General features: G+C 42.7%; 2 protein-coding genes across 4 annotated transcripts in view; both read left to right on the top strand.

Moving 5' to 3' along the window:
- The window catches only part of PKIA (cAMP-dependent protein kinase inhibitor alpha), a 33,846-nt gene extending 20,189 nt beyond the window's left edge, over positions 1 to 13,657 (top strand). For 2 of the 3 annotated variants that reach the window (XM_072151661.1, XM_072151662.1), the window contains exons 2-3: positions 8,344 to 8,521; positions 12,522 to 13,657. In XM_072151661.1, coding sequence (XP_072007762.1) covers positions 8,371 to 8,521; positions 12,522 to 12,601 — 231 coding nt within the window. In that variant the 5' untranslated portion in view covers positions 8,344 to 8,370 and the 3' untranslated portion in view covers positions 12,602 to 13,657. Of the gene's footprint in view, positions 1 to 597; positions 622 to 8,343; positions 8,522 to 12,521 lie in introns of those variants that run through there. The other variant, XM_072151663.1, reaches the window with a different exon arrangement.
- A 7,393-nt stretch (positions 13,658 to 21,050) lies between these two features.
- Positions 21,051 to 25,506, top strand: part of ZC2HC1A (zinc finger C2HC-type containing 1A) — a 33,260-nt gene continuing 28,804 nt past the window's right edge. The window contains exon 1 of the mRNA XM_072151660.1: positions 21,051 to 21,349. Within this exon, the coding sequence (XP_072007761.1) occupies positions 21,334 to 21,349 (16 nt within the window). The 5' untranslated portion in view covers positions 21,051 to 21,333. The remainder of the gene's footprint in view (positions 21,350 to 25,506) is intronic.

Raw genomic sequence — 25,506 nt, 5'->3', positions numbered from 1 at the left:
TCACCCTAACTTTGATGGAAGAGACAAAGAAATGTTCAGAATTAAGAATTCTTCACCCTGACAAATTCTCCGATTCTGTTCACACCGGGCTTCTCCTGTCACTTCAAGCGAAGGCCAACGGTTTTGGACGCCCTCAGAGAAGTTAGATGAAAAGATGCATTTGGATTTCAAATAAAACAAAATGTATATCTTTACAATCACAAAAGAGCTTTCAAAATTGGGCATATAAATTATATAAAAAGTATCCAGACGCCAAAAACTTGTTGTGCATAATTGGCAAAACCTGAGAAGGGCAGCGTGATTTTGGCTTCTGGATACGTTTCATATATTTTATATGTGCATTTTTAATCCTAATGAAGATACATTTTATTTATTCATCCAAAACCATTGGTCTACACTTGGAGTCGCAGGAGGAGTCTGGTGTAAAAGAAATTTTGAGGAGAAAGGAGAATTTGGCAGCTGAAGACGCATCTTAATTCTGTACATTTCTTTTGTTTCTTCTATCAGATTTTTCACAAACCAGGGAGTCATGGACTCCTTCCTAGAGACCTGGTCCCGCTACTTTTTGAAAGCCTCCCGGTCTTCATATAAATTCTGACATGCCAGAATGTGCCCCAGAAGGTTGGTCACTGCTTCCATGACCACCGGGTCTCAGGATATCATTGTCCTAAATCATCAGGAAATTTGTATTTATGATGACTCAAATTTTTTTATACTGTAACCCTTAACCAACCTCCTTGCACCCCTTCCGGCATGGCCTGGTGCCTCAGCCCGTTAGCGGCAGTATTCCTGTGAAGCCCGAGAAAAAGTGAGGCTCTCAAAAAGTATTTGCCCTCCTGGAGCCCTGACTTGGCCTTGGGGGGATAGGGCTTCCACAACCTCCCAGTCACCAACACTTTTCACATTTCTCTCCCCAAATCCATATGCACACACATCTATAGATCTATTTTCTAACCCTTTGTTTTTAAAATATGGAGGAATTGGTAAGAAAGACATGGAAAATAATGGAAAATACCTCGCTGTATACATTGAGTGCTTTGAGACAGAACTGTAGGGACTCCTTGTGTTTGATCATAGGGTCTAGGTCAGTGATGGCTAACCTATGGCACTGGTGCCAGAGGTGGCACTCAGAGCCCTTTCTGTGGGCACTCAGGCCATCACCATAGATGGGTCCAGGGATTTTCCTGCAGTCCCAGACGGCCCAGGACTTGCTGTGCACAAAGCTATTTTAAAGTGACAGCTGTACCTGGGACTATTTTTTGCTTTATTGGTGCCCTCAGGGGCTGGTATCAATGAAAACTGTGACAGAGAAGGGAGTATAAATCACAAATTAAATTTCTGTGTTGGCACTTTGCGATAAATAAGCGGGTCTTTATTGTAGTTTGGGCACTCGGCCACTAAAAGGTTTGCCATCACTGGTCTAGGTGTATGGATTTTTAGAGCCCCACCATACAAGATAATAAACTTCTGCCCTTAAGATAATAAACATATTGGGTAAAGAAACACTGAGTAAAAGCAGAAGAGATCTCTCCCTAATGCTCAGTGTGCTGAAGGTTATCGCAGTGAATATCTCATTACTCTGCAATCAGGTTAATCCGTTATTTTTAGACCGGTGCACACAGTTGTTGTCAATGAAATGTCTATTACCAGTATAGAAATACTAGTCTTAGAGATGTGTATATTTGACGGGATATAAGAAATAATTAACCATTTGTTACCTTTCTAGTAGAGTTTAGGCTTTAGGGGGTAAACATCTCATGTATCACTATATTTATCAATTTAGGAGAAGCTAATGGGCCCATGGCCTCCCAATCCACTCACCATGTTTTATACTGCTCTATAGACATAATAAAGATAGGGAGCTCCAGTTCTTAAATCCTAATCCTCATCCATGTGTGCCCTCCAGAGGAGCAGCTACCAGAGGGGTAAGCAGAGAGGTGGCTCCGGGCCCTGGGACCTATAGCTGCTCCGCACTAATCCCGACTGCTGGAAGGGGAGGAGGGAAATCCACCATTTACATTTACAGCAGGAGAGGCTTCAATGCTCTTGGGGTCCACCCGAGGTCTGTGTATTTAATTGGGGGAGAGCAGCTGCAACCTGTCAGTGTCCCATACAGGGGCGTAACTACAGGGGTAGCAGCCATAGCAGCCCACAATGTCAGGGAGCCCAGGCAACTGGGGTATTGCATGTGAATATCCTATATGTGATGTGTATATGCTCTAAATGTGTATGCATATGTGATGTGTATATGTTGTATGTGATGTGTATATGATGCATTGATCCATGTGGTTATGTATTTATGTGCATATATATGGTGTATGTATATTTTAAGGCATAAATGGGGCCCCATTCAGAAGTCCACTATGGGGCCCTGCCTCTACTAGTTACGCCACTGGTCCCATACCAGCAGCTGCTTAAAAGGAAGAAGTATTTTATCTGCCCCCTCAATGTATTTACCCCCATGGCCGTCACCTTCACACACATCACCCCCACTGCCTCCATTATGACCACAGAGCACACCTCTACCAGTGCCTGTAGCCCACTAATTGCCCCCCAGTGTCTGTTCCCCCATGTAACAACAGGTCTAACTGGTGAGAAAGATTACACTAGACTGAGAGCAGACGGGTGGTAGTGATTAGCCTAGATGGATGACTGTATGATGGCAGTGTCATAGACTATACTATAGTACCAAGAAACATGCTTTTGTGTTAAAATAAAAATCCCATCTTTCAGATCACAGGATTGTGGTTTTATGAGCTACAGAACCAGAGATATGAACAGGTAAAGACACAGTTGGGAATGCAAGTGGCAGAGAAAGATCTAATTTCTGCCTTTTTTGTTTAACCGTATATATCTCTGCTCACCACAAAGCGGATAAGTCCTGAAAGAATGTATCATTAATTTATCTTATCTTTTTATACATCATGTTTCTAATTCATCATGAGTCTCAAAAGACACTTCCCCTGCAACTTCTAAGCCTGTCTCATCTTGTGTAAAATATGACTCTCCTCTGTTCATTTTAAAATTATTTAGAAGAATTGAAGAAGAGACATTTCATCTCCTACCTGACAGGAGCAGTGGTTTAGTGGGTTAAAAGCTGGTGACAGGTTCCCTTTAAATCTAACATAAACCTTTCATATAATAAGCTTTTGGTAGTCTGTAAATTCAGAGGCATCAGCTTTTGCTCTCCTCAGTATTGAATAGTTTGGGGGTTGTAATGCTCTTTGCAGGGCGCCAAATTTTTGTTGTTCTTTTATGTGCGAGTGTTATTTTTCAATATGAGTTGGGACAAAATCTCCTGACAAAATGTCCATTGAAATGTATTCTGCTGCCAGAAATCACTGTCTGATTGTGCAATGCAGGAGGCGACCATCGCTTACGCTGAAGGACTGGGCACCTGCTGATGACTCATAGGGGATCAGCCACAGTCCACAACACTGAAGACGTATTAGAAATTTAGCAAGTTTATATTTTTAGAAACTTTTGTTGAGCAATGTGCCAAAAATAGCAATAGAATAATTTTTTGTATCATTTAGTTTACAAGTTGCAGTTATCGTATAGATTAACAAGCTTGGATAATGACATTGTGACAAGTAGCGCACTCAGACACAGAGTGGTTATATCAACTTTACACAATTTAAAGGAAAAAGGATATAACGCTTATGAAGACTAACGTTTCCTTAGACATGTACCAAATATGTAGCTTAAAAGGCATATATAGTCTGTTTGCAACCGGCTATATAGAACAGTCAGTAGGGTTACAAATGTTAGTACCACATGCATTTTGAACCTAACAGAGCGCAAAACCTTATACAGATAGTCCCCTACTTAAGAACACCTGACTTACAGAAGACCCCTAGTTACAGATGGACCTCTCTGTTCACTGTGACCTCGGGTTAGGCTCTCTGGATGCTTTACTATAGTCCTAAAAAAACATTATTTACTATTGTCCTAAAAAAATTTTTTATCTGGATTTACAATTACAAAATATACAGTTTTGACTTACATACAAATTCAACTTAAGAATAAACCTATGGAACCTATACTGTACGTAACCCGGGGACTGCCTGTATATTGGCAATTGGGGCCGCCGTCATCAGAGGGGCAATAAAAAGTTAAACCGAAGTATGTAAAGGGAAGATGGGGGGGGGGGTAGATTAGGCATGGGTAGGTGGGTAGGTGAGATAAGTGAGATAAGTTGTGGGTTTTCCTCAAACACATGTGGGAGTTAGTTATCAGTATCAGCAAGAAGGTATATGCTGTGGAGGCTTTAAATTCCAACATAACATTATTTTTAATGAAGAAATATACTCTTGAAACATAAAATCACTAAGAATGTGTATTATTCAGTGCCACTATTACAGCAAAAGTGACAATAAAAAATATAATATTGTGTTTGAAGTATTTGTGGCTATATCCCTGCACAGTCTGGACACTGTGCAGGGGGATACTCTCACCTGATAACACCCACTTGTCTAAATTCTCAAAAATATTGTAGAAGGAATAACAAAGAGATACACATACATACAGTACCATATACACCCATGCAGCATATACACATACAGCAAATACACACATACATACATATAAAGACATACAGCATATGCAAACACATACATTATATACACACAACACACACACATATATCATACACTCAATACCCCAGATGCTGGGGCCCCCTCACACTGTAGGCCCCATAGCTGCTGCTATGGCTGCTACCACTGTATGGAGCTGGGCTGGTAAACAAAGAAAGAACTTAACAGTCGCCAGAACATCACAATTTCTTCAGTCAGCTCATGCCCAAGGATATTAGGAGTCTAAACTAAAAATTTTATATTAGAGCCATGTCCTGGGAACATCTATCAGGAATGGAAATATGGAAAACCAAAAAAAAAATAATTCTTATGTCTGTAGCACTACTCCTCACTGTTGCTTTTTCTCACATGTGAAATAATATTTCAATAAACGTTCTCTTAGTTCTGCTGGATTCTTATTGCGTGAATGTTTTTTACATGACCAATTATTTATTGGTTTCATTTTATGGGAAACATTTACAAGGGCTTCTTTGATAGAAAACTGGCGTAAAAGCCCTGAAGTGATTGCAATTGCTTGCGAAGCAACAGTAATTGCAAACATTTTTTCCCTTTATGCCAAGTCGGTGTAGAGGGGGTGTGCAGGGGGTACGGCATGTGGCTAAGTGTACCATGCCTGCCCCACACCTACTTACTACCTAGACCAGTGATGGCAAACCTTTTAGACACCGAGTGCCCAAGCTACAGCCAAAACCTGCGTATTTTTCACAAAGTGCCAATGCGAAAATTTAAGCAGTAACTTATTACTCCCTGCTCTTTCGCAGGTTTGAATTGTATAGGCATCTGAGGACACCAATACAGTAGAATGAAGGAGAAAAAGTTTGGATTATCATTGTAGCTTCCTTCTAGGGTCCTGGGCTGCAAGAGGCCTTAAGTCCTGTCTGACGAACACTGTCCTTGCGTGATGGCAAGGGTACCCATAGAGATGGCTCTGAGTGCCACCACTGACCTAGACGTTCACCTTAAACATCCACATTTTTAAGTCACCTGCAGGTTGGCATGGCTTCTGGCATACACAAACGCGGCTTCTGATAAATCTCCCCCAATATGTCTAAGGCACCTGGTAACGGTGGGATGAGAACACCTTGTTTCACTGCATCATGACTTGCCGCAAAAGATAGGACAGGTCCTATATTAACCCCTTATCACCGACACTAGTTTTCAGCTCAATGACCAGACTTGATTTTTCAAATCTGCCATGTCTCACGATAATTGGTTATAACTTCGGAACGCTTTAACATATCCCGGTGATTTTGAGAATGTTTTCTCGTGACACATTTGGCAAAAGTTTGTAAAAATTCTTCATTTTCCAAGTTTGAAATGTTCTGGTTTCCAGACAAGATGTAAAACTACCCAAAAAGTTTGATAATTAACATTTACAGAATATCTGCTTTATGTTGGGATGATAATTTATGCTTCCGGTCATTTTTCTAGGATGTTATGAGGCGCAGAACTTTAGGTGCGATTTTTCTTATTTTCATGAAAATTGCCAAAACTCACATTTTGAGGGACAACTCGGCTTCCAAGTGACTTTGTAAGGCCTAAATAATAGTAACACCCCATAAATGACCCCACTATAGAAACTTCACCCCTCAACGTATGTAAAACAACTTCTATTAAGTCCATTAACCCTTTAAGTGTTTCACATGGGTTAAAAAATATGGACTTGCGATTTAGGAACTATAGAATTTTTTTGGAAAATACATTAATTTAGGCCAAAACTGAAATTTTCAGAATAAATTAAATGATGAAACGCACTGCAACGCTTAATGCCCAATTCCTCCCGAGTGTACTGATACCCCCATATGTGGTGGTGACTGCTGTACGGCCAAGTATAGAATGAATGGAGGTGCCATTCACAGCAGATTTGTATTGTCACATTGTACGACCTATAAATTTTTATTTTTTTTGGTAATACAAACATATGAGGTCTTATTTTTTATGGGATGAGATACAATGTATAGATAATTTATTTTGGGAGTCTAAAGCTTATTCTTGAGATTTTATTAACTATTTCAAACAAACAAAATCATCAATTTTTATTTTGGATTGTTAGCATTCCCCCCCCCCCCCCCCCGCTCGCCGTAATGTAAAAATAATATTTTATCTTTATTCTCTGGTTCACTACGATTGCGGTGTTACCTCATTTATATAGTTTTTCTTATTTTTGCTTAATTTTCCTGAGCAAAACCAATATTGGAGAAAATTGCATTGTTTTTACTATTGAAAACTTTTCAGGGCCATAACTTCTGTATTTTTCTGTTGTCAGATCTTGTTGTGGGCTTATTTTTTGCGAAAACAGTTGTTCTTTTCAGTCGTATCATATTAGGGAACGTAACTTTTTTTGATCACTTTTTAGAACATTTTTTGTGATGGTGTTTGATGAAAAATTGTATATTATGGGAAGTTTTTCGAGTTTTTTTTTACGTAGTTCACCGAGCGGGTTCAATATTGATTTAGATTTATTGTACAGATTAATACGGACGCGGTGATACCAAATATGTATGTTTTTGTGTTTTATTTACTTTATTTGCATTTTATGTGTTACTGGGGAGATTATGGGACTTTTATTTTATTTATTTATTTAATTATATTATAAAAAGATTAAATTTTTTATTTTTTTTACATTTTTTACATTTTCTACTTCTTGGCTTGAATAAGCGATCATCTGATCGCTTATTCAAGCCTTTACACTGCAATACACTTGTATTGCAGTGTATAGTGTAAGTAACTGAGCATGCCGCGCATGCTCAGTTACTTACAGCCGGGTCCTGCCAGGAAGGCAGAACCCGGCGGGGAGAGAAGCCGACAGCCCGGGGCAGCGGCAGGAGGGATCGGATCCCCCGGTAAGCACACCGGGGGGGTCCGATCCGCGGGGGACACACTTGTAAGGGGTGAAACACCCGGGATCTGAGTTTTTCCGATCCCGGGTGTTAGTGCTGGGTCTGGGCTGTGATATCACAGCCCGACACCGGCACTATAATAACCCGATGTCCCGAAATCTTCTTCTGACGCGGCGCCGTAGAAAGGCGTACGCGTCAGAAGAAGTACCCTTAATGACCGCCGTAAAAACCCGATAGGGCGGTCATTAAGGAGTTAAGCCAGATTGCGGTCCCTTAGTTCCTATCGTGAAGGAAGGGGTGAGGAGTGCTCACACTTCCAAATCCCCCGTTCTCTTCTCTAGCCGCCCGTGTCATACACAGATTCCGTCCCCGGTGAGAACACGGTTGTGTGCATGTAGCCTAACTCTTATTGTATGCTGAACAATATGAAGAATATGTAATAGAGACAAAAGAAGAGATAGTTCCTGCTCACCTTCTGATGCACGTAGTCCCCAGCGCAAGCACTTCCAAAGAAACCCCACGGACTGCAGGCACGAAATTCCAAACAAACAAACGAAGTCTGCGCTTTCAGGGATGTAGCAAGTAAAATCAAGATTCTTTATTGTATGCCATTAAAATCCAGAATGGGCAGGTAGCATAGGTGTAAAGGTCCAAGCATAGCGACCTACGCGTTTCGCCCTTAAGCGGGCTTAGTCATGACTAAGCCCGCTTAAGGGCGAAACGCGTAGGTCGCTATGCTTGGACCTTTACACCTATGCTACCTGCCCATTCTGGATTTTAATGGCATACAATAAAGAATCTTGATTTTACTTGCTACATCCCTGAAAGCGCAGACTTCGTTTGTTTGTGAAGAATATGTAATGCATCGTTTCATGGGCACTCAAGTAAAATGCTGTGTTTCCTTGCAGGCACTGCTATGTGGATACCTGGTAGCAATGACTGATGTGGAATCTACATATGCAGATTTCATAGCCTCTGGAAGAACAGGGAGAAGGAATGCTTTGCATGATATACTTGTCTCGTCTTCGAGTGGGAACACAAGTGATCTGGCGCTAAAGCTGTCAGACCTTGACATAAACAAGTCAGGTAAGAATCTTATATGTGAGTGTGGAATGTGTCAGATGCCCCATGTACAACAGGCACATGGTTTAACACGGGCTCTACTATAGGGTGAGCTTCACCTTCAGGGTGGGCTATGTAGAGAATTTCTATTTGTCTGAAGTCATTAATCTCTCCCTTTCAAACTCAGCCGTTCATGTTTTCCTTTCCTCTTACTTTTTTTCTAGAAACTTAAAATGCCCACCATGTTGTAGGCATTGCACAATAGTAGTTGCTCCAAAAGGAGATTCTTCCAGATATATACAAGTTTTCTAGGATGGGATAAGCAAAACCATCCCTGTTTTGCTACCGTGTAAGGAAGCCCCCTCACCATCAAGCATGACTTTCTGGAAGCCTAATGACATTATGTGGGATTAAAGCCAAAGCAGTATATCTATTTCAGAAAGAACAGATTCCCAAATATAGACAGGACTGTTTCGATGTGGTTGTGTCTGCATTTGCATATTTCCCTAAATTTCCATTTGAAGCACAATGCAAAGGCTGCAGGGGAGGGGCTTGCCCATTCGCCGTTGCTTTTCCACTGAAACGCTTGTGATCGGGATCAAGCTTTATGTGTTTTGCATGTAAAAAATACCATAGAAACGCATCTATGGTTGGGCAAACCCCTGTCCTGCAACCTTTGCGTCGCATTATAAAAAGGCAAGACAAGTGCTGCCTAGGAGCTCAGCCTCAGGGTGCATTCACACATTGCAGTTATCACGGCATCTCAACTAAGTAACTTCACCTAAGGGTGCATTCACACGTGGTATGCCCGATGTGCGGGCATATTGCCGTGTGCTGGAGAGGAGGAGCAGGAGGAGGTCACCCCTCCTCCCTCCATAGAAAACAGCGGTGAACGGCCGCACACCAGGGAAAAGGTAGAGCATGTTCTACCGTACCGCCAAAGTGCCAACATTACCGTCTATGGGGACATATATATTCGGTCATGTGAATGAACCCTAAAAAAAATCAAAACTAATTATGATGCAGTCAAGATGCAGGATTAACTGCAACATGTAAACACAGCCTTATGCAGCCGCCTCAGTGCCCAGGCTGCTGTAATCACATGACTTCATTATCTACCAAGCTCCACGTAGTTACAATCACTATTACTTCTCACCCCTTCACTCTTTTTTTTTTATAGATGTAGCAACTTAATTCTGATAATTTTCTACAATGTAATACCATATAGTAACAGCCATTGAATATGCTGTAGCAGGATTATGTAGAATTGCTACAGCAGGGATTCAGGGGGTGGGGGCCTTGCTGAGTTGTAGGAAGAGATTTTATGGTTCAGTAAAGTTTTATTGCAATAAAATGACATAAATTACAAACAAGACAGTAAATGCCACAGTTAAGTAAGCAATGAAGACAAAAATAAGTGCATCTCCGGATTATCGCTCACCCATCATATCGTGAAGGTCGTACTAATATTCATATTGCGTGAACCCTAGATGGGGCCTCGGCCTGGGAAGAGATTTTAAACACTAGTGCACCCTGGTGATCTTACGGAGGGATCCAGGCTCCACTGTGACAGAATTACAGGTAACTACTTCACAAAGTAATAGGTGGCCTCAAGGTGGTCTCAGGTGGATCTCAAGGTGCCAGGGGGACAAGCAATGCTCAGGCATCGTCCTGTGTTGGATAGAGTTTTCTGGATAACAAGCATTTACCAGGGATAGGTCGGAGCCAAATATCACTGATGTGCAGTTTGGGAGCAGGCAGCTGTGCACTCCAACACCCACACAGGGGCAGCTTTCTGGGAGAGGTAGGATAATGGACGGATGTGAGTAACCCATAGAGATCACAGCCTACCGGCCGCCGGTGTCACGGCTTTAATAGCTATGTATGATTAGGATTATACATACACGGAATAAGAACGATTAGCTTTAAGGATAAGTATGGATTAAAATATACAAACAGGTGTTACAGAAGTTAGATGGGATCAAAGCTCATACATTGGGAAACACAAATTAATCGCACGGCATGAGATATCTGTCAGAGTATACCGCTATCACATTCTAGCTATCATAAAGAGCGAAGAGGAAGTTACAAGAGGGGCGAAGCAGCTGTTACTGGTTGATTATGTGTGAAAGCGGTTATGAAGACGGACGAGATGGTCCAGGTGGCGCGGCTACTCACGTGTGTCCTATTAGCTGCACATATACAGTCCTATTCACAGTGACGGCAAGTATAACTAGAGTCCATTCACAGTTTTATCTGAGGAGGTTATACTGCTATGTACTGCGGTGTGATGTGGCTACCAATCACATACATGGGAAACCATATGTCACCCCATGTCCAACCCCAATAATACCCCAACTACAATTGCAATGCAGTTTAATAAGGCAGATGATAAATAGAAGTCCTCATGTAAACATTTGAATTGTACCTCTAATGATCTTGGGGTTATTATAGAAGGAAGGGGTTGTCGACTTTAAACAAATATTTGATAGTGTAATGAAAAGTTATACAATTTTCCAATATACTTCCTGTATCAATTCCTCATGGTTTTCTAGATCTCTGTCATTCTATAGAAAGCTTCTATGTTTACTTCCAGTGAATAGAAATCTGTCCATGGTCATGTGATGGACCTGCTGGTACAGCAGGAAATTAGAGAGAGAAATTATAGCCGTGTGATACTAATGCCTGTGTGTCCATCACACAGACAGAGCCTCAGTGGGCCCCTTTGCAGTGAACTCACATGCAGCATTAAAAATTCAGAAACTAAAACAGTCTCCTGTTCCCTAAAATATTCCCTAGTTTATCATTCCAAACAGCCCCCTCATGGTTATTTTATATAAAGCCCCCCTCATTCCCTATGGATTCCTTATGTACAGCCTTATGTGGGCCCCCCCCCCCCCCCCCCCCCCCCCCCCAGCAGAGCTGGGCTGCAGCGCTTGCCTGTGTATGCCCCTTGCTGGCTTTGGCCCTGTACTAAGGCTTAGTGGTGACAGTGCCCAACAAATCTGGTGATGGATGGTGTTCCAACTGCATGTTATACCCTATATCAGTGATGGCGAACCTTTTAGCAACCGAGTGCCCAAACTGCAAATCCAAATCCCCTTCATTTATCATGAGGTGCCAACCAAAAATTAAAGCACTACTTATTGCTTCCTGTTCTTCAACAACGTTCAATCATACTGGCCTCATGAGGACAAAAACACAGTAGAAAATTTGCATCATTTTAGCTTCTTTCCAGTGTCCAGAGAATCATAGGGCCAGCAGAAGGTCCTCCAAAGATAATTAGGCCCTGCCTACACATTCTCCCTCTTCCTACGGTCCCAAGTAGCCAAGTAAGTCACTTAAAAAAATCACCGAAAGCCGCATCTTTTAAGTTGCTTGGAAATACAGGAAAATTCTTTAAGTCCTGTTTGGTGTGCTGGGGCGATGGCCCGGGTGCCCATAGAAAGAGCTCGGAGTGCTGCCTCTGGCACCCATGCCATAGGTTCGCCACCACTGTCCTATATCATGAATAGGGGACGATATTAAATCTTGAGTCAACGTCTTCAAAGGGTTTGTCTAAAATTTGCTAGTAGTCCCCTATACTCTGCAGTCAACCACCACCATTCATGAGACCAGGACTCCCAGTAATCAGGAGTACAGGGCACCCATTCTCACTTCTTGATATGGGGTTACTAAGAGGAGCATAATTCTAGTTTTTGCATTTTGGACGGAATGTTTTCCTTAATTGTAGCCTAGAGGCTACACAGGCAACAAGAAAGGACAAAGTTCTGTCCTAAACAGGTCAGCTCGATTGATTGCCCCCCCCCCCCCAACTTACCCTTTATGTTTTGTGTGTGTTAAATATCTCATTATTTGAAGATTTTAATCAATACATTTGAAAAAAAATTGGAGTTTTTACTAACTGGTGATGGAACGTCATTCCCAATTCTTGAAAACTTAGGCCAACCCCTTTAAATTTTTTACCCTTCACCATGAATAAACAACTAATGATTTCCATCCCTGTTTGTATCCCTTATTACAGAGGGTGATGAAAATGAACAGACGACCCCTAGCGAGAAAACTACAGACGATCAAAACCAAGCGCCAAAGCCGGAGAGCTAACATCACCGTCTAGATACACAACTGAGGTGCTGCATCCTAAGGTCTTAAACCTCATAGCAATATGAAGTCATCTAGTGTGGAAGAACGGGAAGAAATCCGCCTGGAGATCAAAAATGACTGGAAAACATCCGAGAAATTGGAAACACTGGCGATGGTCGAAGGACTTTTTCCCAATTTTATCATAAGCAATGGCTGAGATGTGTGAGGCGCAGTTAGCTACTTGAGATTTTAATGATACACCAATGGGTAGCCACAGAAATTCTCATGGTGGTGTTTGAGAACCTCTAAGGATTCGATTCTGTGCTGTTGTAATGGCTTCCATGATTTTTAAAGCTAAAATACTTATTCAGACGTCACAGATGATAGCGTAACAATAGTTCATTGAATTATGAACATTGTATTTGTGTTGAAATACAGTAGCTTTGTTGTTTTACTATGTTTTGTATGGTACACTTTAATATTTTACACTACCCCCCCCCCCCATCATAAATGTGCACATATGAAACGGTGGCCTCACAAAGCAAGGGCTGTTTTATGTTTTTATTCTTTAGGCAATTTTTTTGTCAATCACAGACAACTTACCCCACCACCAAACTCTTAGCGTTTCATTGGTACAATCGGTTAATAAAAGAACGAGTAGCCTCTGGCAATGCACTGTACTTAGTAGCAACTGAAGTCACCATGTTACGTGATATTATAACTCACTATGACTTGGATATTGGTCACTACAGCGAGTTTAACTTTTCACTATAGCAATTTTCACAAGGATACAAGTTTCATTCACAACATTTTTGTCACTTTTCTATCTTCTACAAATCCATGTGAAACTTTTTGGTTGTTCTAGGAAGTGATGCACTACACTAAGCGTTGGGGAATAGGAATGCACTAAGGAAGAGAGTGTGGTTTTGGTCGCACCGCTTCCTTCCAAAATTACTACCTATTTCTAACACTATTCTGGTTAGGGATGTAATAGTGCACTTTTTAATGTTTGTACATTTTACTAATTAATTGTGTGGTTGTTTATCAGATATAATAACCAATAAAGTTAACCAAATATCTTGGAGTTGTTGCCCTTTTTTTCTCTTGTTTTCTCATGTTGTGTGCTATAGCATGCTCAGCGTCATATCTTGAGGTTGTATGAGTGCCGCCAGCATTGCTGCAGAAGTCAGAGGTCTGGGGATCATATGAAGTATGCTGCATCAAACTGGCCTTAGTCCCAACAGGAAACCCCCTTCTATCAACCATGCATAAGAAAGCCTGCAAACAAATGTCAAAGACAAGTAGGCTAAGGACACGGATTACTGGACACCAAGATAAACTTATTTGGTTCAGATGGGGTTGAGCTTGTGTAGGGACAACCAGGTGAGAAGAACAAAGACAAATGTATCTTGTATCTAGTCAACCATGGTCATGGTGGAGTCATGGTTTGGGGCTGCCCTCTGTGAGGAGCTATAGTTCATTGAATTGTGTCTACTTTCACTTGGCAGAAGTACATGCACCCTCTGCATCTGTAGTTGAACCTGTGAAACAATGATGGAATAATGCTGTGCATATTAATAACATAATTTTGGTAAAAGTTTCTACTTAATAAAAAAAAAACCTTGAATCTGAAATATGACAAAAAAAGCTTATATTTTCCACATTTGTAGTCAATTAGTAGCAAATTCTACAAAGAAAAAAAATTGTATTTAATAAAGCTATCGTATCAAGTTAAAGTCTAACTTTAGAAACAGAGAAAAATATGTTATGATATGTAAAACTTTTTCAGAGATGTATTGACATTTAAAGAAGCGCATAGCAAATGTCAAAAATTGACCTGGAGAATCAGGATTTGGTCACGAAGGGGTTAATGTCTTGTTGAGTTATTTTGTGGACACACCAAATTTACCCTGTTATACAAGCTGTACACTGACTACTTTACATTGCATGAAACTGTTATATCTTCAGTTTTGTTCTGCCTCTGGAGATTTAGAGGCGCCCCATTTGACTCATGACGAGGATAAAGTCCGGCGCGAATCATGAGGATCGTGCGCCCGAGTTCCTGCATCCGTTGCTTCCCCGCCAAGGTCTGCCGAAGTTCGCGTGCAAGCTGGCGCCGAGGCGCCAAAAAGTGATCGCGTGTGACACAATCCCTGGCGCGATGCAACGCAAAACGGAAATCGTCGGGAAACCTTATTAAATGAGCCCCAAGATGTCTCCTTCTTAAGGTTCCTAGAGGTGTAATAGGAATCTTCTCCACTTACCTGGGGGCCGCTGAAGGTAGAGTCTGGGTGAGGCAGGGCCACAAAAAATTGACAAAAAAATTGACAAAAAAAATACATTTGGCAGTTTCTTGTTGGCTCTGTTTTTATGTGTTTTATTCTGTGTTCCAAATGACACTTTCTCTTTATTCTTTGGGTCGGTACGATCACAGAGATACCAAATTTATATAGGTTCTATTAGGTTTTAATAGATTTTAAAATATTAAAATCTTTTGTAGATAAAAAATATTTTCCATTTTGCCCAGTTCTGACGTCAATAACTTTTCCACACTTTGGTGTACAGACCTATGTATGATTTTTACTGTTTACTTATTTTTATATGTGATCTAGAGAAAGAAGGATTTAAACTTTTCCTTTTTTACATTTATTTTATATTTATTTTTGAATTAAAAAAAAAAATTACCATTATTTCAGACCTTCCAGGGTACTTTAACCCTGCAGGGTCTGATTGCTAATATTATATACTGCAATACTAATGTATTGCAGTATATAGCAATATTACTGCTGATCACTAATAGCCTGCCATCTGCTGGCTATTAGAGATCATTACACATGGCAAACCTACAAGTCTCCTAAGATCTCACGGGAAGGGGCGAAAGACCATCCAAGATGGCGGCGCCCATGAAATGATAGGTAAGGTGCAGCGGTTGGGTTCAATGGCAGTAACAGACAGGTATCAGTCCGTGAGCTCTCTCCATTCTCCCTGTGGGCAGCACCAGGACGTTGTAGTACGTCCTGATGTGTGAAGGGGAGGTAGGGCCGCAAGCTATTGTCACGAGAGTCGCAGTTGGCCCGCGCCGTGAATTTGAGACCCCTGCTTTAGATGGGACAGGTGCCTCATCCACCCTCAGACTGCAGTGGTTAAAAGACTGCTCCTCCTCTTCCTTATGATAACCAGGATTAGCAATAAATGTATTAACAAAAAACATACATGAGTTAAATCTCCCAACTACAGAACATCCAACTTACAGTAAACTTCTAGTTACATACGGACCTCTCTGCCCAATGTGACCTCTGGTGATCTTCTCTGCATACTGATAGTTCACTGAACTTTAGCCCCAGGCTGCAATGGTCAAGATAAGAGTTATCATAGGTGTTTGCAATGAAGCTTTATTGTTAATTCTTGCTCCCTGTGCCCCTCCATGCTGCAGCTTCACAGGCTGTTGCACTGTGAAGGAGCGCTTCCCCCTTCCCACTGCTGAAACTTCCTTTGCTGCTGTGAGATTACATCAGGCAGAGGGAGCAGGAAGTGCTGAGAAAGAAAAGGGGAGCGGGACACATTATAACAGCCTGTGAAGCTACAGCATGGAGGGGCTCTTGTAACACCCCCCAGTGCATAATTTTAAAAATTGATTTTAGAAAGAAAGAGTCCATGCAAAACAAATATAATAGGATTACAACAGTCACGGTTCCTGGGGACTGCCTGTATGTGCCCCAAATATTATCTCAGAAAATTCAGAATATCCCAGGTCTCGCCTCCATATGCACCTTCTCTAGTCCACATTCACCTGACAGAGGAGTAGAAATAAACAAAAAGCCTGCAGGCTGCAGGCTGCAGGGAGTGAGCGTTCCTGTCCACACACCCATCCCCCGCTGCCTGTGCCCCCTTTGCACCCTCTGGCATGAAGGTGGTGGAAAGGGCGAAATAATTGCAAGTGCCAGCAATATTTCAGGGCTTCTAGGCCACTGACGTGGCGTGGCGCAGTGGCCCTGGTGAATACCCCCAATATTTCTATGTAGCAGAAAGGTGGGCCCCAGAATCATTTTCACTGATGGGTACCTACGTCTCAGTCTGACACTGCCCTGTTCTGTACCCACCTGGAAGTGGTGTAACTAGAATCTGATGGGCCCCAGTGCAAAGTCTGTGACAGGCCCCGACTATAATGTATGGTTTATAGTAATAGTCTTCTCATATGGGAAAGTGACACCATAAGGGCCCCCTAAACCTCTTGGGCCCGGGTGCGACCGCAACCTCTGCACCCCCTCAAGTTACGCCCCTGCCACCTGGCTTTTATAATGCCCCTCTGGAGTAGACATCATCAGAAATCTTCAGAAGATTTCACCCAGCAGTAGCAGATTTGTGATCTACAGTATGGGACATCCCATGGCATAGGAAAGGATTTAGGAAATGTATTGTTATTCAGTGGTTAGAAAAAAAATAAATATCAAAAAGAAGAAAAGAATTTTAGGAATAATTCTATTCATGTGTATCACTGCTCTGGGAGTAGAAGCAGCAATACATCCTCTTACAAAGCAGCTCAGCAGCGCCTTCTAGTGGTGAAAAGGAGAATACTTGTTTAGAATTTTGTGGTTTTCATCTGAAGTTGCTGAGTAATCTTAAATTGGAATCTGTAAAGTGAATACACGATTTTAATAACAGGGTGAAAAAAATGATTGTCAGTGTTTTGATGTAACAAGATAAGAGCTGTAGAAAGTAAAGTTTACTAAAAGGTTTGTCTGAACAAAAGATGTTGGCCCGGATCTATTATTCTGGCTGCAACAGTTTTTCACTGCAAAGTTTTTGGAGCTTGTATATGTATTTATAAAGTTTTGTGTCGCGCCCTTTAAGACAGAAAAAATGTGTCCCTTAAGGGGGCTCTGGGCATCATTGGTGTTAATGGAGCCTGGAGGCTCATTTACATAATTTTGATAAACTTTTTTTCTTAAAAAAAGGGCATAAAAAGCTTAAAGAAAAGCAGATCCTGCCAGAGGGGGCACACATCACGCGATCATTTTTTAGTGCAGCTGCGCTGGTTTTCATGCAACAGAAATTGGGGCGTGCTGTCGGACGATCCAACTGATTTGGACTGAGCGCAGGATTTAACTTTCTAAAATGTGTCGCACGACAATGCACTTACATGCACCAGGAAGAAGAAGGTGATCTCTGTCGGACCTGAGCAGGGAAGGGACACATGCAGGATATCGGGCGCACCATCTTAGTGAATCACGGCACAGTGTATTATCGTTGGACAATGCACTTTCGGTGAACTCCGCGGATTGGGTAAGTAAATGTGCCCCAATGTGTGAATATATTGAAGGAATAGCAACATACCTAGACCTGTTCCCTTCAAGACGTCAAATTCAGCTGACACAAGATCGATGAAGCTGTGATGTCATCATAACCGCCACTACTTAGATACATTGGGGCTTATTTACCCGGTCCACGGAGTTCACATAAAGTGCATTGTCCGACAATAATGCATATCTGCAGTGGTTCACCAAGATCGTGCATCCGATATCCTACATGTGTGCTTCCCCGCTCAGGTCTGCCGGAGTTCACCCGGTGCATGTAAGTGCATTATCTTGCGACACAATTTGAATCTTAAATCCCGCGCTCAGTCCGAATCCGTCGGATCATCCGACGGCACGCCCCCTAATTTCTGTCGGATGAAAGTCATCGCAGCTGTGCCAAAATCTGATCGCCTGTGACACAATCCCAGCGCAAACCCCTGTTAAAGAGCATCTCAGTGCCCGGAGACCACTACTTTACAGATGTGTGTCAGGGACACTCCGCCTTCAGACGTACCACCCTGCCCCTTTATAAGACTATCCAGGGACCGGACTGACTCCAGTCATTGCTATGCACCCAGGAAATAAATGAGGAGATCAGACATACTAAAAATATTTGGAGTTTATTTTTGTAAAAGTAGTAAGTAATGAAGTAATTATATGAAAATTAATATCATGATATTCTTCTACAGCAGGAAATATGAAGCAATGATAGGAGTAGTAGGAGGCTTCTCCATTTTAGTTCTGGTTTTCATGGTCTCATTTCCGATATTTTTTGTCTAGAAGTTTTATAAGGCAGCAAGAATTATGTGAACGACATGAAACTTCAGATTATCACATCCACATCCATTCTTCATATTCTCTCTGACTAGAAGGCCACATAGGTCACTAGGTCAACACCAGATTTCATCTATACATAAAGACTACAACATTCCTGTAACTATGTCCTATGCTGACTTAACTGATGTAAACCAAGAATTTTTATTCCCCGCAGAGAAACAGACAAAGAGAATAATCCACAGAACAAGTAGTCTATAATCTGGTATGGCATATCCCCTGCTGCCCTATTGTAGAGGGGTCCGCTCTTCTTTGTAGTACAGATTATTTGGACATCCACTTTTCAGGAGGTTATGGGTGTCTTTTCTGACTCTGGATGATACGGGCAACTTCATCATATTTAGATCACACCATTTCTGCTGCAGATGTAATGGGGTTAGGCAAATATCTCCTTCTACATGATCAGGACAACACTGCTGCCTTTAGATAAGTTGAGGGTTGCAAGCACCTACACATAGTGAGTGCACCTCCTCATGATGATTCCTGATGGTAAAGAGGATCTCCCACTTATCCTATGAGACAAACTACATCCCCTGATGGTAATGGCGCCTCGTTTGTCTCTGGATGATCCTGGCGCCTCCTCCACCTCCAGATGTTAGGAGTCTGCTCCTCCTGTGAGACAAACTACATCCCCTGATGGCAGGGCCGGTGCTAGAAAAAGTGGGGCCCTGGGCAAAACTAAAAGTGGGGCCCCAAAATAAAACTATTTTATGACCAGTCACAGTCAGTAAGAGGCTCCCTTTAGTATGGTAAAACAAACTGTAATATGGGAGAATTTCATAGGAGATGATAGATGACAGGGAGAATGATGGGCAGCACGGTGGCTCAGTGGTTAGCACTACAGCCTTGCAGCGCTGGTCAACATCTGCAAAAAGTTTGTATGTTCTCTCTGTGTTTGTGTGGGTTTCCTCAGGGTCCTCCGGTTTCCTCCCACACTCCACAAAATGACTGGTAGGTTGAATAGATTGTGAGCATTATTGATTATAATTATTATGATAGAAGATAAATATGAAAGATGATAGAGATTTCTAGATGCAGAACTATAACGTAGTTATAGTATATATACAGGAGATGGATGAGAGATAAATACAGTAGAAGAGAAATAGAAGATTGATTGAAAAATAGATAGAGAAAAAGCAAGATATATAAATGGTCAGATTATATGATATAGATAGCTAGACAGATAGATTTATAGACAGGAGATAGATGAGAAGCATCTTCACCCAGGAATTCAACCAAGGGCTATTAACCCTTTCACCGCCAGGCATTTCTGGATATTTTATCGCGTTATCGACCAGAGCAATTTTTACAATTTTGACGTTTAAAAAATAAAAATTTGCCCCATTTTCAAAATTGCATTAAAGAGTTTATAGACAGAGGCGCCTTCATGCAAATTTGATTCAAACATTTTATAAAAAATACTTAAAATTTGAACTTTAATGGCAAAAACTTTTCTCCAAACAGAAAATATTTACCTTCACATCTCCTAAATGTAATAGATGGACATGTGTAGAGTTGACAAATGCCTCATATTGATATGGTCACATAAATAAATCTACATAATATCACTAAAACTGTAATAACTAGATATCTGCTTTTCAGCAAGAAATTTTAAGACAGTCACAACCTGCAAAATTTTATCAATAAAACAGAATAAAAAGTAAAGGTGCCATAAAACCTATAGAATTTTGAAATCCAACAACCAGGCGATTTATTTGGCAATTAACATTTAAAATTGTCTCTAAAATATGTACAAATCCAGATACTTATATAAAGAAAATATACTTTCCTAAAACAGGAAGGAGCTGAGCATATCGTACATAGTGTCCTATCTGCAGGCAGCATTTTATAGAGCAGGAGGAGATGAGCAGATTGTACACAGTGTCCTATCTGCAGGCAGCAGTTTATAGAGCAGGAGGAGATGAGCAGATTGTACACAGTGTCCTATCTGCAGGCAGCAGTTTATAGAGCAGGAGGGGCTGAGAAGATTGTACATAGTGGCCTATCTGCAGGCGGCATGTTATAGAGCAGAAGGAGCTGAGCATATCGTACATAGTGTCCTATCTGCAGGTAGTATGTTATAGTGCAGGAGGAGCTGAGAACACTGTAGAAAGTGTCCTATCTGCAGGCAGCATGTTGTGAAGGGTAGCTACAGGATGTCTTTACTTAGATCATTACTTAGATGCTGCCAGCTAGTAATACTGTGCAGGCCGCCTGGTGCTGGCTCTCAGTGCTGTGTGATGTAGTGCGGGGGATTCTCCTCCTCCTCCTGCAGCTGACATCTCACATCCATAGGCTGCGCGCTGCACACAGGACACGCCCCGCACAGGGCTGATTGGACGGCGCTCTCCACTCATGATATTACACTATCCATAGATACCTGCAGACTATGGCAGACATCGGCCGCAGCATCGTCTATATGCGGGAGCTTATGTGGTCACGCCCCTTGTAGGCTCCTGACGTCGGTGTCCCCTCCCACGCGACACGCCCACTGTTGTGTGCTCGGTGCTTGGTGACTCTGCTCCCGCAGCCAATTACCGTCCTGTTTCCCGGGAGCCGGGCGTGCCTCCTCGTTACCCTGGTAGCCGGAGAGTGCGGCCGAGCGACACATAGAGGGGAGACAACATGGAGGATGCAGAAGGTAAGGAGGGGGCAGGGGGCAGCTGATGGAGGGTCAGAGGTGAGGGAGGGGGCAGGCCGGGGTCACATGGCACACACTGGCACTGATTGCCTGACCTCTGCCATCTCCTCCTGGCCTCTGATTGCATGTGTATGCCAGGGCATCTGCTACTGCCCCAGCCCTCTTATTGTATGTGCCCAGTACCTACCTCTGCCAGGGTGCCAGTCACCCAGTCTATGCCAGGGCATCTGCTCATGCCCCATGTGTCTGCTCAGGCCTCTCACTGCATGTGTGTGCCACTCACCCTGCCTGTGCCTACCTGTGCCAGGGTACTTCATCTTTTGCCATCTCCTCCTGACTGTATTCTGTATACGTGCAGTCATCCTGCCCAGGCCTCTTACTGTACATATGTGCCAGTCACACTGCCCAGGCCTCTCATTGTATCTATGTGCCAGTCACACTGCCCAGGCCTCTCATTGTATCTATGTGCCAGTCACACTGCCCAGGCCTCTCATTGTATCTATGTGCCAGTCACACTGCCCAGGCCTCTCATTGTATCTATGTGCCAGTCACACAATCATATTTTATCCACTGTGAAGTTGTGGCGGCGCCATGTTACATGTCACAGCAAGTGCGTGTATTGTCACGCTCAGCACGTGCTATGACGTAACACGACTAAAGGGTAAAATAAGGACTGACGTTTATATCACCCCCTGCCTGGATGCTGGACTGGCCAAGACGTGCACATACATTACTAGCCCCCTCTAGAAATGTCCCTTCTAGAATTCCCTCTTTTATGTGAAATCTCTCTCTTTACCTATAAAAGATTCTCCTCCAAAGTCAAGTGAAAATGAGCAGAAAAGAGCCAGATTTGGCTTGAGATGAGTCAAGTTTAGAGGCTCCAGGTGGAACTTCAGACTCAGACCTAATATGGTGCCATATTAAAGACAAGAATCTCATCTTTCACATCGCATCAGGCTTGTGGTTCTGTGAGTTACAGTCTCCGGTTCTGTTGTTCATAGAACCACAAGCCTGATAAGATTCTTTAATATGACACCACATTACATGCTATAAAAAGAGGATTCCCTTTCCATGAATTTACCATGGAGGCTCCGTGCACATTGCAGAAATCGGTAATTGATAAACGGACATTAATGTATACTGTGCATAGTCTTCTAGTAGTTTTGGCTACTATAGGTAGTAGTACTGACCTGTAGTATGTTCTCCATACATAAAATAGTATATTAGGATGACAGATCCGCTTCAAATCTGAATTCTAAATATCTTATATGGTGTCCCTAGTACAAGGGTCATGCTGGCCGGTATGTGTGACCCCGCTGTATGAAGGTGACAAGCCCCCGACCCCTAGGTGGTCCGGTAATGATAGCTCTCTAGTTGGGGTTTACATAGCAGTCACTGTGAACAGCAGAGTCCACCAGCAGGGAGGAGGACAGCTGAGAATCTGCAGCGGAGGTCACCTCTGCTGGAGGCCATGGAGTCAGCTCATCTATATTACTGGGGGGGGGGGGTGTAGGTTACCATTCAGGATTACAGTCAGATATAAGGACGCTATATAACGCCTCTCCCCCGCAACTAAATATAAGACACTGACTTCTAAAAATACACAACCTATGCAGAAATTTCCACCTACAATCAGATCTAAGAGCTGTGACTATTCTCTTCTCTGATCACAGCCGCTTAGTCAGCTGTTTCTTATATGTGACAGTGACAACCAGTACGTCCGTGACTTGTATTGCTGCTCTGGCTCTTCAGGATTATAATAGTGGGTGAGAAGCTGATGTATGACTTTGAGAAGGGTTTCTGAATAAAAAATTAGAGCAAGTCCTGGCAGGACTCCTTGGCAGACGGTGAGAGTCCTGGTGACTTGGATTACTTTGCCCATGCACAGTGATAGTCCTGATGACCCTGCCCACACACCGTGACTGGCAGTGAGAGAGTTTGGATTACTCCGCCCACACACAGTGATTGGCAGTGAGAGTCCTGATTACTCCGCCCACACACAGTGATTGGCAGTGAGAGTCCTGATTACTCCGCCCACACACAGTGATTGGCAGTGAGAGTTCTGATTACCACGCCCACACACAGTGATTGGCAGTGAGAGTCCTGATTACCCCACCCACACACAGTGATTGGCAGTGAGTCCTGATTACCCCGCCCACACACAGTGATTGGCAGTGAGTCCTGATTACCCCACCCACACACAGTGATTGGCAGTGAGAGTCTTTAATACCCCACCCACATGCTGTGATTGGCAGTGAGAGTCCTGATTACCCCACACACACGCAGTGATTGGCAGTGAGAGTCCTGATTACCCCACACACACGCAGTGATTGGCAGTGAGAGTCCTGATTACCCCGCCCACACACACAGTCCTGATATAATAGCCCTGATATAATCCTATATATACATATGAGAGCTCGTCTTCTCTCCCTCTATCACATCCCCTCCTCACAGAGCATCATCTGGGGTCTCTGCCTCTGCTCTCCTATCTCCGGTCATGGATGTCTTCTTCTCTTCTCAGGCTGTGACTTTGTTTCCTCATGTAGCTGCTAACCTGCCATAACAATGACCTCACTCTCTAGACACTTTCTTTCCATGGGATAACATTTTCCCACTTCCATGTGGATTGCAGACTCCCAGAAACACAACATTTCGTGTAGCTCCCAGTATTCTTCTATGTGCTCGCTCTCCATAATCATGTCCTTTCCTTGTGTCTGTCACAGGAACAGGGACAATCTGCTCTCTTTGTTCTCCTAAGGGGGTTCATGTAGAGGTGAATGAAGGAGCCACTAACCAGGGGCCACATAATACATCAAATGTACCAGAGGGGGAAGGAATCCAGGAAACATTTCATCCGGTGATACATTGTATCAGACATCCATCATCATTGTCCAACATCACGGACATGAGGCGAGTCACATAGAACTAATAATATGTACAAGTAAATGACATCATCCCTAGAGAGCGTGGATACATACAGCACTGGCACAAGTCTTATATACACGAGGGGGGGGCATTTATATATAGCTATACTATACTACCACACGTTTAGAGGGCTAAATGCTTCTTGCTACACATTGTGCCCTTTAACACTGCTCATCTATCCCTCCCAGCGCCCTCACATGTAACTGAAAGAGACGATGATGACTGTATATTGAGCCCCCGCCCATTTACCCATCCCCTTATGTTGCCATAAACTCCACCTCTGCTTTTCCTCATGCCCCCCATCTCCCTAGTTTAGGAGGTCCATTAGCCTCCCCTCAGTTTACCACTATCCCCCCCTCCCATCTCCCAAGTTTAGCAGGTCCTTTAGCCTTCCTGTGGTTAATCATGTGCCACTCCCCCCATCTCCCAAGTTTAGCAGGTCCTTTAGCCTTCCTGTGGTTAATCATTAGCCACTCCCCCCATCTCCCTAGTTTAGGAGGTCCTTTAGCCTTCCCTCAGTGTAACTACCCCTCGCCCCCCATCTCCCAATTTTAGGAGATCCTTCCTTCAGTTTATCACGCCCCCTCCTGTCTCTCAGCTTTAGCAGGTCCCACAGATTACCCCCCCCCCCCCAGCTGTTCTTCCCCCTGTCGGTTTGGCCCCCTACGCCTCACTTTACCAAGGCCGAGAATTGGCTGAACAATTCAAAAACACAGAGACAAAAAGTTACAAATTATTAACATTCCGATACATTTAATTCCCATCAAAATTCTCCTTTGTTTCCCGCTCCTGTCTATTGAAGGTCAAACCATAAGTGCACCCCAGGTCACCATAGGGTCATCCATATTTGGTTGAGGGGCACCTGACATTGATCAGGGTAGATGCAACGTTCCATCTTTAAATCACTGGAAAAACGTGCAATGTACAAGAAAACTGAGAATAAGCCTCAATATTTTAGCATAGAAGACTCGATTACCAGCACAAAGCTGATTTTAATCCCATTATGTGCCAGTAGTAGTCTGTAATGTGTCAGAGAATTCTCAAGTCTAACATAATAATAATATTAAATATTAATAATAAATCTCTATTTCTATAGCACCATCAGATACCACAGCGCTGTACAGATCTTACGGCTCATATACTAACAAAATCTGACATTACAGCATAATAACATGGTCATATGTAACAGTAGGAGCATTCATTATAATCAAGACTAACTCCAGTCTTCATCT

This window comes from Engystomops pustulosus, chromosome 5 (assembly GCF_040894005.1).
Source record: "Engystomops pustulosus chromosome 5, aEngPut4.maternal, whole genome shotgun sequence".
Taxonomy (NCBI): domain Eukaryota; kingdom Metazoa; phylum Chordata; class Amphibia; order Anura; family Leptodactylidae; genus Engystomops; species Engystomops pustulosus.
The sequence above is the reverse complement of the archived record's forward strand: the minus strand, read 5'-3'. Positions and strand labels throughout refer to the sequence as shown.